At 24.8% G+C, this 18830-nt stretch overlaps 1 protein-coding gene across 2 annotated transcripts in view; it reads right to left on the bottom strand.

The window, feature by feature from the left end:
- The window catches only part of LOC112598229 (pseudouridine-metabolizing bifunctional protein C1861.05), a 132625-nt gene that overhangs the window by 17468 nt on the left and 96327 nt on the right, over nt 1–18830 (bottom strand). For both annotated transcript variants that reach the window (XM_025344632.1, XM_025344633.1), the window contains exons 14-15: nt 18524–18681; nt 18256–18350 (exon numbers count right to left, since the gene is read on the bottom strand). In XM_025344632.1, the coding sequence (XP_025200417.1) occupies nt 18256–18350; nt 18524–18681 (253 nt within the window). The remainder of the gene's footprint in view (nt 1–18255; nt 18351–18523; nt 18682–18830) is intronic.

The following is an 18830-nucleotide window of genomic DNA, read 5'->3' as shown; positions in this document are numbered from 1 at the left end:
TTCGACTAAAAGTTATTAAGGATCCTATTCTTTTGGTATAACCGTTTAGTAGACGTGTTCCAGCGCGCTCGAAAACACATTTTCGTCATACATAACCTGCACTCGAAATGTTGCTTTTCATATTTTCCGCGTGTATTATTAATGTGCGAGCTTGTGTCTCGCTTTTTCCACGGTTGATGGAGGCAGGTACGCAACGTGTTTCTTTTTGCGTTCTCATGCACACGCGAAAAGAGACGCAAACAAAACACTAATAGAGATCACGACGAAATATTATGTTTTTCCGTTGGAAGAACGTTGACATGATATTTTCCTATTCCTTCACGGTCATCGCGTATTTAGATTCCGAGTCGAGCGGGAGACCTACATTGGTATTATATCGGTGTTATTCACTTTACGAGATAATGATATAGCGCTTCAAATTTCCGTGTCGACATCACCACGGTGTGTATCGGAAACAAAAAATTCCCACAGTTTTCAAGAAAATCGGAAAGACTCGGATAAGCATCGCTTTTCCAATGCAATCGTGGGTGACATGTTTAAATTAAAAATAATAACACCCTTACGACAGTCCCGCGCTACACTCTTATTCGAAGTGAACGAATATGTGAGATAAGACGAGTGTCCAACATTTAGGAATTAATCGATAGACTGCTTTTCAATTATAGGTGTGCACCGAAGGAAATATTAGTAAAATGGACAGTTATATTATAAACCAGTATAAAAAACAAACACGAAACGCCTATATTCTATGGCATGACAGTCGATATCGTATCGACATTCGACCCGGAAAAAATTATACACACATAATAGTATGTATTATTGTGACCTCGACCCTGAACTGTACTTATTTACGTAACTGTATTGTGTCTACACACTAAAATATCAGTAATTAAATTAGTCAGTGTAACGAAGTAGAATTATTAATAATTAATAGGGTAATGTATAAAATAATATGTAATTATTTATGAATAATGACAAAAAAATATTTACATTTTTATTTTTGGCTTAAATTTAATATTTTCCTTAGTAATTTAAATAAATCATTAGAATTTAGAAAATTTTTAAATAGGCAAGTGTAAAATCAAATCTGGCAATGGCAATAAAAAGTTACTTTATATTAATTAGTCCCTAATAACTTTTGTAAATGAAATCGATTTAATCTGCAAGCAATAAAAACGAATCTTATTATATTGTGTGCATAAAGTTGCTAAATTATTCCATACGAAAAATGATTCTGAGCGAAGATGGTTCATCATAATATATTAATATATCTATAAAACTACAAAAACAATTTATTTTAGTATTAGTAATACAATAGTTTGAGTTAATCTTTGCCGAAAACATTGCATTTTAAAATGTCATTGTTAATATAAGATTATTATCTTATATTGATGTAAATTGAAAATTTCAAGTTCACTTAAATAATATTTTTTAAATTAAAAAAAAAAAAAATAGTTAAAATAGTAAAATAATTAAATTTTTATAAAATAATTGTCTTTATATAATTTTAAAATTTATGGTAGCAGTACAAACTTCTAGTTATATGAAACCTTGAATTCAATTTTCAATTCATAACTATAGTTTATAATTTTTTATACATAAATAACTACAGACAAAATTATTTTCAAATTATTTACTTTAGATGCTTATAAAAATATTGTAGTTATATAACTCAATATTTTTAAATAGATATGATAAAAAATTACGACAAACTTTGTATTAAATTTTTAAGTTTTATTACCAAACCAAAATTATCTATCAACATTTAAAGAAAAAATTTAAAAAATTTAAATTTCTACTGGTAGATAAATAAAAATAAAAATATATTTTTCTTTATTTGCATTAAATTATTTCTAACTATTATATATTTATTGTTTGTATTCGTAAACTTTTCATAAACCATTAAAATTTTCAAAGAAAAAAACGAATTTTTCAAATATTTTAAATATTTTTTGATCGACTATTTAAATTCTTGTAATCACGTCTATTTTATAATTTTTTATGAAATCTTGTTTTCAACTTAGTAAACTTTTATACATTAAGAGGTATTTGAAACTTGATGATCAACTTTTGGAAAGTGCTGAATATTGAAAAAAAATCAATCAATAGCGAATCAAAGATATTTGAACTATACTAAACACACACATAGTGTACTATGTAGTTTTATGATGTGCTTAATAAACATTAATATACTATTATACGCATATAATATTATGGTGTTTTGTAAAATATAATTTATTTGGGTTAAAACTGAATGAAAATCAAAGAAATTATTTATAGAGATAATTTTAAACGATTCTCAAAAATACGACCACACTATAAAACAAACTTTGATATTATTCTATAGAAAAGAACTACTTTGGGGAATAATTTTAAATAATGAATTGGATATTTTACCATTGTTTAAAACTTAAAAACCCTCAGATTCAGAAATGCACGAAGATAACAACCATCATATAATTTTACGTATGGATGACAATTGATAATATTATGTAGTTTGCAGGTTATACATAAACGTATAATATCCTACACTAAGTAAAATTATTTAATAGCAGCCATTTATTAGAAGAATTTTTTTTTTTTTGATTGATAATTTAAACATTAAGATAAGCTGAATGTAACGAATATTATATAATTTTTATAAGAAACTCCGTGTAAATGTACACTATTTATCAAAATATTCTGAGCTTTAAATGCTACAATAAGCATATTAATAGAAAAACAGTTCTTTAAATAATTTTAAACAATTCATTGAAAATTAATATTCTTAGAAAAGTATTCTAGTTTTTGCTATTAAAATAAATTAATAATCCTTAAAAATAATAAAATAAGATTCTCAATATAAAAATAAAATGTTGCAAATAGAATTTCAAACAATACATACAATAAACAATTTTTTTTGTTCAGGAAATTGATGAAGTAAACTATAAAAAATAAATAATCGCTTTGTATCCATGTATATTACTGAATATTAAAGTCGAATTTAATAAAATAAGTTGCGTCATCGACGTAAATACAAATTTAAAAGGCAGCGAGCTTGTGAATAAAATATGTATAATTTTAATACAAATAACGTTTAAATGATATCATTTGTATAACTGGAAATCTTCTTCATCCATGCTGTATATGATGATTATTTTAAGTATTTATAAAAATTAATTCAAAAAATTTTAACTATTTTGCAAGATATTTTCATACTAATTTTCGTTCAATACTTTTTTTTTTGTTATTACTTTTACTTGTTACTAATTTAAACATATTTACTTAGTATATTTTGCATATTTTACTGATAAAAAGTGCATATTTTGTACATTGAGATACTTAGTTATTTGGGTATTCGTCTTATACCAAATATTATATATATATACATTATACATATATATTTATTTTATAACTAAAGTACGAGACAGTATTACATTATTTCTAAACGTTTATAATAATGTTATACTCATCACAGCACGTCTATCAACGTCAATTGCTTTTACACGCTACATGCACGAATATTATTTTGTTATACATTTAGGTATTTATTTTTAATTACCCATTTTTTACACATAATAATACTACATACCTATAATTTATTAACATACATTCAAGGCGCAATATGTATTCGATTTTTCAGAATTGTGTATTTCGAAAAAAATATTGCATAATATAATTTGAAGCTTGAGCACTATGCCGGCTAATATATTTTTGTAAAAAGATAAACTTTTAGCTATTTTTTAGGTCTTATGATTTTTTTTTTCAATTGGTTACTATCATTTTTCATTTCATACTTAAAGTAGAACACTTTTTTGTATTATTATTAAGCTTTAAACAAATAGTTTATAATTAATAACAATTTAAACTTGGGATAAGATGAAAATAGTGTGGCAGGAAATAATACTCTGAACATTTTTGCCACCCTTATCCGTTATTCAAAACTGTAAATGCTTATAAAAAATATTAGTTTAATATACAATATTTGAACTTAGAAATTTTAATGAAAAATATCATAAAAAATAGTTATATTAAATATTATTTTAATAAAAATAAATCATTTATTGTAGTGTATACACTCAATTCGTACGTGCATGTTGAAAATTTATAATTAATTATTTAGTATCGTTTAAAAACAGATTGATATAATTAATGTTTATGCTAAAATTGTCAGTTACCATATAACAATTAATACGATATTATACTTTGCCCATTGATCGTTATGAACTTTCTTTTGAATGTACTTATATATTTGCGATTGTACGTTAATAATATTTTAATTAATACTCAAGTTACAGATGAGTAGTACTCATTCAAAATAAAACGTTTTTATTACCTACCGTTTTATATCATCGTACATTGTATGCATATATTATGTATACGTATTATCATTTAAATTTTATCTTACTGTTAAAAATAACAAATAAGAATGCGTCCGAAACATCATCAACATGTTCCTTTGTGATTTTTCTGCAATTTACACTATCATAGTAAAGTTACAAGAGACAAAGATAATTTTCTAAAAATTTGGCATGAGCTTTTGACGTTTATATTGAATTATATATATATTTCCGCAGATGTTTTTAAATTGCATAAACGAGCATTAGTGTCAGAAGTATATTCAAAATTTTTCTAGAGATCTGATTTTAATAAGGTTACAATTGCCAGTTATATATTTAAACATAAACATATACATTACGTATAGGGTGATTCTTTTATGAAACAATACTCATTATTTAAAAATAAATAAACGTATCTGAAAATGTTATTTTTTACATAATTTCTAATAATAAAACAACATTTAAAAAAAAAAATTATAATGATAAAAAATATTGTTTTACTTCGACTGAAATTATTGGTGTAAAGAAAATATTTTTAAAAACATTAATCGATTTTTAAATAATGAGTGTTGTTCAATAAAAGAATCACGCTGTGTAAAAAAAAAATGAACCTATTTACGATAGGTTGAGAACGGCGATAGTGTTCTACTCCTTTCTCAATAATAGAATATTTTAAAGTAATTCTTTATTGTACGGTAGCATGGTGTTAAAAGGGTGTATTTTAATGAAAATACAGAGCGATAGTCCTTTATATATTATATACACCTAATTTAAGATTTGGTTATTATTAAATTAACTGGTTTAATTTTTAATTGCTATATAATCAATTACAAAAATAAAATTTATTAAAAAATAATATAAGCTTTTGAATATTATTAAGTAAGATAATATGTTGAGAATTATTAACAAAATGTATTAAGATTTCATACATGTTTTATGGAAATATTTTTGAAAGATAAAAACAATTATGCCATTCCATTTTAATATAAACCAGGGACGGGTACTTGCGCCAATGCCTAAACGTAATTAGACACACATTGATGCAAGGGGGACTCATGCAAAAATCATTAGACAATTTTTTTTTATGATACGTATTGCGTGTTCATATCTTGTACCGTCAAAGGTAATGGGTGGTATCTATATTATATTGTATGACGTAATTATATAATATATGTGTACTACTACTGCTGCCTTAGTTTCAATTGCAACGACGACTTTAACCGCTTCTGAACAACTACGGGCTACGGCACTTGCGTGTCCTCTTACATAATAATATTATCTGCAGAAGTGGGTAACGTCGTAATGAATATCTGATGGATGGCCAAAACTCGAAAGATGCGAAACTTTTGGAGACAATAGCGTGTGTTGCGTGTGGCGAGCACCTATTATTATTACGTGTTTATAAGATGTGGTAATATAATAATGCATTGCAGTACACGGCACTTGTATTTCGGAAACGGATTGCAAGAGATATAGGTATATGGGGTAAGTAAGTATGACGTCAAAATTTAAAATCTGTAGAATACAATTTTACACTAAATCAATTTCGCTTAATAATAAAAAAATAAAATTACCCAAATTTTATCATGCACACCAACCAAATTATTGTTTTATACATGAATTCCTTTTAAGTTAATTTTATTTTATTATTTTAGACTACAAGTTTATTATAATGAACAATATCGATTGTAAAAATTATTTTAAGCCTTTATTGATTTAGTTCGTAACATTTCCATTCAGCATATTCGCTTTATCTTTATTGACAAAATGACGATGATAGTACTATTTATTGAATATAAATATTATAGTTTATATTTAGTAGCTTTAATTATTGAATATTGAAAATGTTATTTATAAAATTGTTACTAAACAATAATATAAAGTAGGTATGTTGTCATATAAATAAGTAAAATAAAATATCACGAGTAAATTATTTAACTTGCAAAATTATATTTGGATACAGATTAATAGTATGTCCATAAATAAACGGATGAAAAGTTTGTTGGGATCAGTTATAACGATTAAATCTTATAATTTAGAAATAAAATCTCGAAAAAAAATATACTAATAATAATTGGATGAAATTGTCTATACACAATTATTTAACAAACTCGATTATGTACATTGTATATAATATACATAACACTGGTACTGTTAAACTTTAATCGCTATTGTGTTGTATTATATTGTTAAGTCGTCTTAGAAATATGTACTTGAGGCATATACACTTGTAAGCCTGTATAGTTTTACTATGGCGCGTGACGAAAAGTTATTTAAAATATTATTTCGTTATTGAAAAATGTTGTGCGAGTATTATGAGTTTATAATAATGCAATAGTTGGCGGCATGTTCGGTTCGGGTATTTTTAAAAACGCTGTTTTGGAATGAGCAAATATTAAAAAAAAAAAAAAAGAAAAAAGAAAAAAAAGTCGTCTCGAAATATCGATCGGAGGTCGGTGGTTTTAATTTTTGAATGATCGAATCTTGAAGGAATGACACAATGGTTTATTTGCGGACTCGCCTCTAAAAATAATACGCAGTTGTCAAACGACGCGCAGAACGTGCTGCAGCGGACCGATGGACATTTAGATTAATTATTATTTTACATTTCTCGGGCCAATATACCTAGTTCTGAGTGCACGAGAAACGCCACACGGTGGCACAGCGATGATGTTGGTTATCTGGACACATTATATTATTATCATGTGTAGGCGATTACCTAGATCGAGAACGGGGCGGTTCGAGGACGACTGTCGTCATACCTCAAAGAAATTCGCCAGTCGCACAAATGTTAAATATGTTTATAAATGATATACTCATACGTACGATTAATAAAAAACATGTTATGCACTCACGACTTGCGTCTAAAATGCACTGATATTTTAAAGACGCACAACGCTATCGCCGCGTGTCATTTATATATAATTTATATGTGTATGTGTGTGTGTGTGTGTGTGTGCGTGTGTGAATAACTGTCTGAATAAGTAACGTTGTCCACTGGAACGAAAGCAATATATCTGAACGATCAACGATGTATTAATGTATTACGTATTATTATATTCGTTCGTTTGTGAGAAAAAATGTTACTATATCATCATGGTTTACACTCGTTATGAGTGTAGTATGAGCATGTAGATAGATATTAGGTAGGTACGACTTACGAGGTAATCTTTTGTTATATAATGTTGTACTGAATAATTTTGAATTTTATTTGCATTTTACACGTAGCTTAATAGTTCTATCCTCTCAACGAACATTTGATCAAATACAGTATTTTAAATTTATTGACCTAAAACTATTTTACACGAAACATGAGTAGGGTATCTTAAGTAGGCACTAGGCACCCATATTTCGCATTGTACGAGAAAAATTAATATAATTTATATAAAAATTCAAATCACAAACATTTGTGATATTTTCATATACTATAGTATTATTATTGGAATGATATCCCTGCATACGATTATATTAATAAAATGCGATAAATTATATTAAATAATTTCATAATATATCTTCATCTGTTCAAATAATTAAATAAAAACGAAATTAAAATTTGGTCTTTTTTAAAATTAAATTCCCATCGCGAAACTCATAAATTTTAATTATTAAATAATCATCTAATTTTTTTATTGTTTAATTAAATTTTCAAGAAATTTAAAAAAAAATACATTCTAATAATTGTATATTAAGCACTTGTGTATCTGGCTAAGATATAAAATAATTGTTATTATAGCATGTAATTAATTAGATAATAACTAGATATCTAAAATAAAACTTTATTATTTTTATCTATTTTAATAATATTGTGTATTATATTCTAGATTACTCATTTAATAAGAACATAATATAATGTAACATTTATTTTTATAAGTATTTAAAGTTTTAAAAGGTTTATCGTATATTTGTACTTGATATTTGAACACACTCACGGTGCAAGATTTTTCATATCATGTATATGAAATGTGTAAAAAAAATGTTCTAATAAGATTAGTGAAATTAATTTGAAGTAAAATATTTGTACTGGGAAATTAGGTTAATATAATTTAGAAAATGAAAAATTAATATCTATATTATAAAAAAAAATACACACATAAACATACACATATAAATAGATAAGTCCTGTCGAAATTGTTATTTGTCTACCATTTGCCTATATACTTTAAAACTTCTTTAAATCTTTTAATAATGAAAATAATAATAATAATAATTCAACCTTTAAAATATTTACACAAATGGGCTACTTCAAATTTTTACGCTACATAAAAACCAACCATAATTATTGTAATAAATAGGTTTTATCTACAACAACGAATTAAACGACAAGGCTAAATATTGCTTTTTAAAGCAACAAAATATTATAATTTTGAGACTGTTTATGTTTTTTAAAGCATAATTTATAATAAGCCGTTGAAGAATAGCGCCATAGCCGTCACGAAACATACAATTCTAATAATTAAATTATTGTATTAATTTTTAATTATTCAAACGCAAATTAATTTTGTTTGTATTTCCGTCAGAGCTATAAATACTTTTAAAAACAAATAAGCCACAAACCCATGTCAAAAAGGGTTGAGTTAATGTAATATAAATCCTGATTTCTAATTTGTGTCTAATTAAATGTCCATATTGATAGGTATATAATGAATACTAGTCCCGCTTACAGATAACCACAGAGTTGTAATTTTTTTAAGAATAAAAACAAATTACAAATTAAATTATTATAATTAATATTTTTTTTTTTTTTAAAGAAAAAAAATTATAAAAATAAATATTATTTGATTAAACCATTATTTTTAATTGAACGAAAAAAAATAATACATTGACCCAATTTCCAGCGCATTATTGTATCAAATTATAGATAGTTTTTATAATAACTTTAATTTATTTAAAATATAATTTTTGTCATAATTCAATTCGAATATCTTTGATAAAGTCGATGAATATGGTAAGTCTTATACTTTCAAGTTGCTCTATGTTGTCTGTGTAGGTCATATTGTACGTTAAAATAATTCTGAAGAGTATTTTTTTCCGTCGAATAGAATATTTTAATAAAAATGTTTGAAGCACCTACATTTTATACAAATATATAAAAAATTATAAAGAAATATAATGTATTTCAAGAATTATCAAATATTTTAGCACAAAAAAAAAGCAAATGAAAATAGGTCACCATCCATCAATTTTACGAAGCGTACATGAAATTGTATTTACGAAATATTTGTAAAAACTCAAACAATGATGATAATTATCCACTGATACATAATAGTAACTCACTAACGCGTGCTTGAAAATATTACATACGGCAAAATGAACGTTTTCATTGTATTGCCGACACAAAAAACCTTAAAATAAATGGAAATTTAATCATAGCTCGTATATAACAAGGGTATAAAATAAATATTAGCTTCATTGTTATTAACATAGTGATGCGATTAAATAACAATTTTAATAAAAATTCATAAAGCGCTTAATGTATAAGACTGTATACAATCTTATTACAAATTACGAGTGCGCTGTGATTATTATTGGATCAAATTCATTTGTTTTTTTTTTATGAAATAAAGACTTAATTTTAGCAGATAATTGAAAAAAACAATGTATATATATATATATAAATTATTTAGTATTATTACGATAAAATGGAATTAATTTATTATTTCTAATCAATTTTAGATGACACGAATGCTACAATATTTCTACTACATTTTTAATCATATAAGATTGGAATTTCGTCAAAAAATTTGAAACACAAATAATGAATTATTATTTTTTTTCGAAATAATGCATATACTCTTGAGTTTTTCAATATGATAATAAATACTTGAGCGAAAATGTGTTCATAATATTATGGTTGGTAAGTTTAAAGGTACCTAAAATAATAACATACTATTTTGCTTTTCTGTTGAAATTTGTTTGGTTTTTGATATGCTTGTAATAATGATTAAGGGTTGTATAAATATTATATGAGTATGTGTGTGTGTGTGTGTGTATGATTTTAATTTATGTTTGTACCACAAATTGCATACATACAAAAAAAATGATATTTTTTTTTTCATTCGACAAACACGTTTTATATGAATTAATGTATATTATTATATTTAATTACATAGTTACTTAAATATGACGATACCATTACTACCATGAAAATATCTACATATTCCTCACATATATATGACGCGTATTCGAATCGATAATATGTACTATATAATATATATATATATATATATATTAGATAGATAGATATTTAACAGTTATTTACCATGAATAAAATTACAATACATGCTGATCATGGAAATTAGGGTTAGATTCAATGTCAAAAACACTATTTTCCATCTAGCTATGTTCACATTTTTTCAGCGTGTGTTAAAGGTCTACCGTTTGACAACAACATTTATCAGTAGATATAGATAGAGCGGCGGGAAATCCGACGGTAAGGAAAAAACGTTACAAAGGGTCGGAAAAACAAATTATTTTCTAATCAGTGGTTCCTTCGGTAACTGCAGGGCGAAAAAAAAATAATTCCTTTTTATTTTTTTATTTTATTTTCTGTACGTGTTTGCCTTCGTCTCGATCCGTTTGCGTGACTTGTGCGTGTGTGTGTGAGTGTAGCATCTCTAAAGATTTGAAAACCCAATTTCAAATCGTGGTCAACAGATTTAATTTATACGCTATGTCTAATTACAATTTCTGTTCAATTTTAAAAACTATTTATTCCAAAAAATAAAATTTGCAAAAATGTGTTCATTTCTTTTACAATGGTCACAAAATAATAGAAATGCTCTTCCAATACGTTTCTTATCGTAACAATAACGAAAAATTTCGTTCAGAAATAAAGCCTTCAGGAATAGTAGGTATTACGTTGTTTAGGTGTCACGTAGGAGCATGCAGGACGTATATGATATGCGTATCTTTTGACAAGTGAAAAAAAATCGAATAAAACAATTTATGTACTGCATTAGAACCTCCTCCTTCTACACACACACACACACACACCGTAATAATAAGAATAGTTTTCCCGGAGGAGCTTTTGGTGTAAACTGGCGTTTTCACTTACAAGCATTTTTTTTTTCAATTAACTTTTTTTCTTCCATCATCTCTTCGCTCCGCGAATCACCCGCTCTATGAATTCCACAATCATTCTATACCAGCAAAAGCACAATATCCGTCGTATACGATGGGGCAGTCCGCGATGAGAATTGGATACCGGAAAAGTTTTTTCAGGCGGTAAATTCGATTCCTCCCCACCGACTACCAACACTGTATAAATTACTGTATAATTCAATACGGCCAGAGCCCCAGAAAGTGTTCCCGTCTATAAAAAGCTTACGATTTGCCACGCTGCTGGTTTTTATTGCAGACACCTTAAACTACTACTGCACAGCTACCGTCATCCCAAATCCTATAACAGTGGGTACTCCTCCTCTCTTATACCACTCAAGTAAATTAATATTAATCCGCGTTCGATATAATGCGTCCATTGGAATAATATGCTTATCATAAAAAAAAATAAAAAAATCCCGTAATAATAATTAAATAGACTGATTGTTTTAGAACTAGAATTTGTATAAACACGTTTGAATTAACGATATATTTATGCTGAAATAATATAATATACCTCTTAATGCTAAAATTAAAAAAAAAAAATGTAGTGGAACCGAATTCACATTTATAGCCATTAGCCAACTAATTAGAGACTAAATCAAATCTATAGGTAGGTTGTCGTTGTTGAGACAAAACTACAAATAATATACTAAAATTGTATTCTTCATTGAAATTATACTTTAGAAAAAATATATTAATAACATATATTAAACTATTATTAATACTACAAATAAATAATAAACTAATAAATATTATTATGAAATGCAAAATAGGACCTAGATTTTTATGCTAAGTGATTTTTATTTTTTTTAGTGCTGTGGAAAAAAATATTTTAATTACATATAATTTGTTTCACGTAAAAAATATTTTGTATTTTTCACTGTTTTTTGATTTTTAGAATATTTTTTTAAAAATTTTAAGGCATTTCATTAATTTTTCATGTCTAATTTGATTTTTAGTTATAGTTTAAAATTATAATTTACTTAAATGATAGCGGTGAAAATTTTGATAAAGAAAAAGTTTAGCGAGTATATTTATATTAATATATTATAAATATGAATTTGTCAATTAAAATTTATTATTGAGAATCGAAAAACATCGTTCCCAGCACTCTGTCTATAAATTATTTCATTAAATTCAAATTTATTCTATTATTAATTTAAAATGAATAGTGTTAAAGAATTGTATCATCAAGAAAAATATACAGTTTTAATTAATGAAAGTACAGTAAGATAAAGGGTAAATATAGCTCAGTTGATCTGCAGAAGTAAAATATCACAAAACTAACAATATATGTTTTAATTTTACCTTTACTCACTTCAAATATTTCATTTTGACAATATTCTCATTATTGATTAAAAATACTTTCAATATTTAGAATGACTTATTTTAGCATTAATGATATCTATTTATAATTAGTAATTATGTATGTATACTGTACATATATGATACATAACATAGTCACATGAGACGATTTGAATTGCGTATTTAATAAGTTGCAAATAACTAGTTGATATATTAATTTTAAACAAAAGTTTGTAATCATAAACGAAAAAATTTTTTAATTAACATTATGAAAATGCATAAATAGACACTATTACTACTTGTTTGTATTCTATTTTTTTCTTACATTTACTTGTACATTGTTACTTAAGTAATACATGAATTATATTAAAATATTACTTTAATATTAATGACGAAAAATAATTTAAGTAACTGCTATTTTTATAATTTTTTTTTTTTTTTAAACGATTAGGGTACTTCAGACTTTAAATTCAAAACTTGAAATTGTTATTAAAATAGCCAAATATAATATTTAAATGAAAACAATAAATTATTAAGTAATTAACATTTTTATGAACTTAATATCGCTTGTATTAATTAATATTCAATTATTTAATGAATTCGTGTTCAAATAATTTTTTTCCATTAAAATATTCAAAATATTACATGTATTTTTTTAAATATTATAATATACGTAAATTATACATTTATAAATTAAAATTACATAAATATTTATAAAATTATAAAATTATATAGTCATGATATATTTTATTATTGTTATAAACATTTTTAATATAATATAGAGTGTATATTATAAAATCATGAATACATACCTTTTAAATATTCATTTTATTTAGCAAATATACATTTAAAATACGATGCCTTTGTTCAATCATCATCATGTATTATCAACAAATTAAGACAACTAAGATTGTATAAATCTATATAGCTAGGTATACTTCTTAAAATATAAAGAAAATATGTATTTAATTTATGAATAAGCCATTTTTTTCGGAGAAACCAATTTTTAAACTAGTCACACTAATACGTTAGTTGCATCGATATTATAATACATATTTTAACGATATTATAAAAGACTTGCATTTTTCATCCCAATTTAATACATTACATTTATATTTTTATAGTTGTAAAGAGTTTTTCGTTTATTGACTTTCGTGACTTATCGTTCCTATCATTTGACTACAGGTTTTGGCGTCTACAATAATATTGGTCCTCTACATGACATAATTTTTGTTTAGATCAACTATTAATCTGACATTATTTTGTCTATTATTTTCAATTTATAATTTACTTTTATGTATTATTTTATAAGTCTATGTCTTAAGTAAATTTAGTTCAAATTATATCAGCATTTGGATCACTGTGTAGTTTTAAGTATTAGTCATTGCTTTAAGATGTACCATGATTTCGCTCTATTCTTTGTAATGAATTTAATAATTCATTATATTTTCAAATCTTCAATATTGTTGGGTAGGATTTTTGTTAAATGAATGATGTTGATAATAAAGTCCATTATTAATAAGCAATGAATTGTTCTTTTTAGATAAAATAATTCTTGGGTAAGGTTTTAGCATCATATTTAATCAGGTAATTTTTAAGTTAAGAATGTTATTCTTAAATAAATAATTATTAATTAAGAATAATATATTAAAATGAAAAATCCCTATCAATAAAATTATGTCTTTGAAACCGTATAAATTAAAATTTAGCCAAATAATACATTTTTTAAATTTAATATCTGATTGAGGTCTGTAATTAAAATGAGTTCGTTTATCCGAAATGGAGGAATCCGACCAGATTGTATACAATAAACATAATATACTATATAAAAGACGCCATTATTGTATACATTAAAATAACATGACATTATATAATAGTACCTACCTAGAAAATCGTTTAAACGAATAAAAAGGATTTCGTTTAAAACCATACTATATAATATATATGAGTTCAGTCGAGAGATCGGCGGAAGGCGGAACACATTTTAGTTATGCAAAGATATTATTAACGCTCAAATATTATACACATGTATGCTTATTATACTAAGCTCGTCGTAATCGTAGACCCGGACACAACTATCAGATAAAGCACGTTTCACTGCACTAGCGTGAAGTTTATCTCGTTTGACGTGTTTTTAAACACGTCGATTTAAAGTTTGAAATAAGGACCAGCGCGAATAGCGGCAAGTTAATAAAACATATTATAGGAACTATGTCAAACAAAAATTATAAAAATCCAGACATACTTTGTTCCCGGATGATAGGTACTTACGGTACACTACAGAATAGGTCACAGTTTTCTGCGGGCCACTTGGTCAGGTTTATTAGAAGCATATAATATGTTATGTATATAATATGGATTTTCTTTTAATCTTATTGTGATGAATCATCAGAACTTAAAACGATTCTGAGTGGTATTCCATAAAATATAAATATACATAATAAGTTATTACATGAAATATAATTTTTGGTTTATTTTTAAACCTTGAAGACAGTAAGCATATTTTCTGTGAGAAAGTTCAAGTCCTGTACTCGAAAAATTTGCATTTTTAAGCAAAAAAAAACTAAATTACAGGATGTATAAAATATATAATATACTCCGTTTAACGTTCGTTGTATATCTTTTTTTGTGAGTTTTGATTTTAGAATGATTTTATATATCATAATGATTTTTAACCTTTCAAGAAAATCTCAGATCAATTTTTATTATAGAATGTGGTACAAAAAATTGAAATATTGAATTTAATATTCATTGGAGTGAAAGGTTAAAAATGAAAATAGAAAAACATAAACAAGGTCAATTGAAAAACAAAAAGTCTAATCAGAAAACTGAATGTCTAAAAATAATAATTATGGTTACGGATTTTTTAAATTTTTTAATTTCAGTATGAAATGTTTGTGAGGTATATTATATTACATTTTCAAACTTAAGCTAAAAAAAATAGAGATTTTTAAAAATTGTTTACTATAAAATACTTGTAATTTGTTATTTTCATAGTTTTAATAGATTTTGTAAAAATTTTAACTTAAAATGCATTTAAAAATATTGTGGCTATATATTTTTAATAAATTTATACAGGTATAAAAATAATTTATGTGAAATCTTATGTTAAATTTTCAATAATTTCCACCTATCAAACTTATTTTTATTAACATATACAGAAAAAAAAAATTGAAAATTGTTTACGTCTATAAGTAACTCAATAAGAAACAAAATATTTTTAAAACAATATTATTTATAAAGAATGATAATTTAAATGCTTAGTTATATAAAATATAAATGAATATTCGTCGTAGTAAAAATTTTAAATTCAAAAAGTTATAAAAATTAATTTGATTTTACGGTAGTACTTTTTTTTTTTTTTATAATATATAAGTTGCAAAATGTATAAAGAACCTTTCATTAAATTTTCAAATTTCAAGTAAAAATAGAATGTTTTTTATAAATTTCTAATAACAAAAATAACTTGTAATTTTTAAGATTTTGACAAATTTCAAATTAGTATAAATTAAATAATTTAATAAAAAGAAAAAAAATACTTAGCAAACTAGCAAATCTTAATAGGTACAAGTTTGAATTTCAAAATTTGATTCATATAATAATAATTAAATTTACTAGAAACTTTTTATGTCGTTAAGTTTAATTTCTGTAATGTCAAACTTGTAATCATTTCGTTTTAATAATAAAACAGAAAATAACCATACACTCTAGGTGATTCTTTTATCATTTGACAGTAATTTTATGTATTTTGGAAATCATTTATTTTTATTTATATAATTTGAATGCATTACATAATAATTTGGAAAAAAAATAGTAAAGATATATTTATAAGTATAAAAATGGTAAGTATTTTTTAACCAAAAATTTGTTTTTTAAATATAACGTGATTATAAAGAAGAAAATAAATAATTCCTTTAAAGTAGTTATTAAAAATCAATAGTTTAGAAATAAAGTAGTTTTAATAATAACTCTTGTTAATTTATGATTATAAAATAATTATAATAAAGCAGATTTAGTTGATCATCGAATTATAAATTCAAAGGACAGATTGACATCAATTGAATTCCCGGAAAATCACTTTCGTTATCATAGTTAAAATGTTTTGCTGATCCGCTTTATGCAATTATTTGCACTACCCAAACGGCTAAACCTATAGACTATATAGGTTATACTATGAATTATGATTAGACATTAGAGAGAATATGAGTGAGTTATATGAATGGTGAATAGCTTTATGAATTACCTATATCAATAGTAAATAATTTCTCTGCAACAAGTAAAACCGTAAATTTAAATTATATTCAAACTTACATGAAGAAGGCAAAATTATAAAACAACATTATAAGATATATAAAGATTCAGTATTTTTGATACCATGTCACATTTGACATAGATATTCTAATTTTTATGCAATTAATTTAACTCTGGGACTTGAGTATTTCATTTCTTTATTTGATTTTTTTTAGGTATCGAGTAAAACGATGAATGTAATTGATTTTTACAATGATATATGTTTTAACTTTTTTCTTTGATTTTCTGGTAAATTAATGAACACATAACGTAATAATATTAAATATTTGTATTTTTACACAAAATCAGTTTTTTAAATAAATAATAAATTACTTTTGTTATTGTCATTTGAAAACAAATAACCGTAAATACTTGAGTTTTCATTAAATTTTTATAATAGAATTTTGCATGTCATAATTTTCAAAATATTTTTACTTTTTTGAGCCCACAACATGAAGTTTTTGATTTTGTTTTTTCAATAATTGCTGGTATAGAGTTTTATTAGGTCAAAAATCTTTTTTTAAGCTAATACGAGTATAATATTTTTTATGTTTTCATTACTTGAATTATAAAATTAAAATGAGCGTAATTCTACAAATATTTTTTTATATGTTTTAGGTTAAAAAATTTAACCAAATTAGATATTTCCACGTAAAATAACAATTTATCATCAACACTATTCATACCACAAACGTATACACATATTTTGCAATAAGTCGATATTGGTCCAAAAGTTAATAACAATAATATAATATGTTATAAATTATAGATACTATTTTAATAATTAAATAGTATAATAAATACAATGTTTATAGAAAAATTAATAAAATAAAATAAAGTAAATAACTATAATAACAATATAAATAAATTATAAAATACACATAGATTGAACGACACTTTAGGTCTTCATTCAAAATTGTTTTTCGTATGCAAAGATTTACTTATTTATGAAGTAAAATCGACATCTACTGCACAACATAACAGTTACCTATTTAATTATATTTTTTCTTTAAAATAAGGTTACTAATCTATTTTATCTTTTTCTTTTTCATATAACTTTTCTGGGACACAGAGTAACCATTGTTGGGAAAATAATTGATTCTCATATCAATACTAACTTTGCGTAAATAATAAAAATTAGTATTATTGAAAATGATTATAGTTTAAGAAAGCATAGACTTTCTGGAACGAATAAGGCAAAATAATAATGTAAGTTTTTTACAAGACGATATGTACATACCAATCACCAGCTCCAGAAGTACTGACAGGCGTTTCTATTTTTTGCGCTGGATAATGTACTAACGAAACCGTGTCATCGGATTGTCTCGAGGCCAACTGTCACAAAACAAAAACACATCGTTTAGATATTTTGGTCACAAAAGATTTTTGTATTTTTTGTTTTTTTTTTTTTTTTAACGAACAACCTTTTGGACTCTAATGCTTCAAGTTCAAAAATCTATACATAATATAATACATATTATATAATATGCTATATATATTTTACATACCAACAGCCCTTTGTCGCCAAGCGTTACCATAATGACGGGAATGTGAGATATTAGCTTACAAACGATGTCTTTTGAACTATTCATTATGCGATCTCGTGTCTCGAATTCATCGCCGCCGTTAATGGAAACTTTAATGGCGTAATTTACACGCACTTCAGCTGTAATGAAAAAACAGAATGAAATTCCCTTTGGTGTCTCTCACAAAGCGTTCTAAATTATTATTCGATGATAAGGAAGTTGTCCATCGATTACTGTTATGCACTTACACGTACACACAACACCTTCATATCAAGCACGCGGGTTTGAT

Source organism: Melanaphis sacchari, unplaced genomic scaffold, assembly GCF_002803265.2.
Source record: "Melanaphis sacchari strain LSU unplaced genomic scaffold, SCAv2.0 Contig45_pilon_pilon, whole genome shotgun sequence".
NCBI classification, from domain to species: Eukaryota; Metazoa; Arthropoda; class Insecta; order Hemiptera; family Aphididae; genus Melanaphis; species Melanaphis sacchari.
The sequence above is the reverse complement of the archived record's forward strand: the minus strand, read 5'-3'. Positions and strand labels throughout refer to the sequence as shown.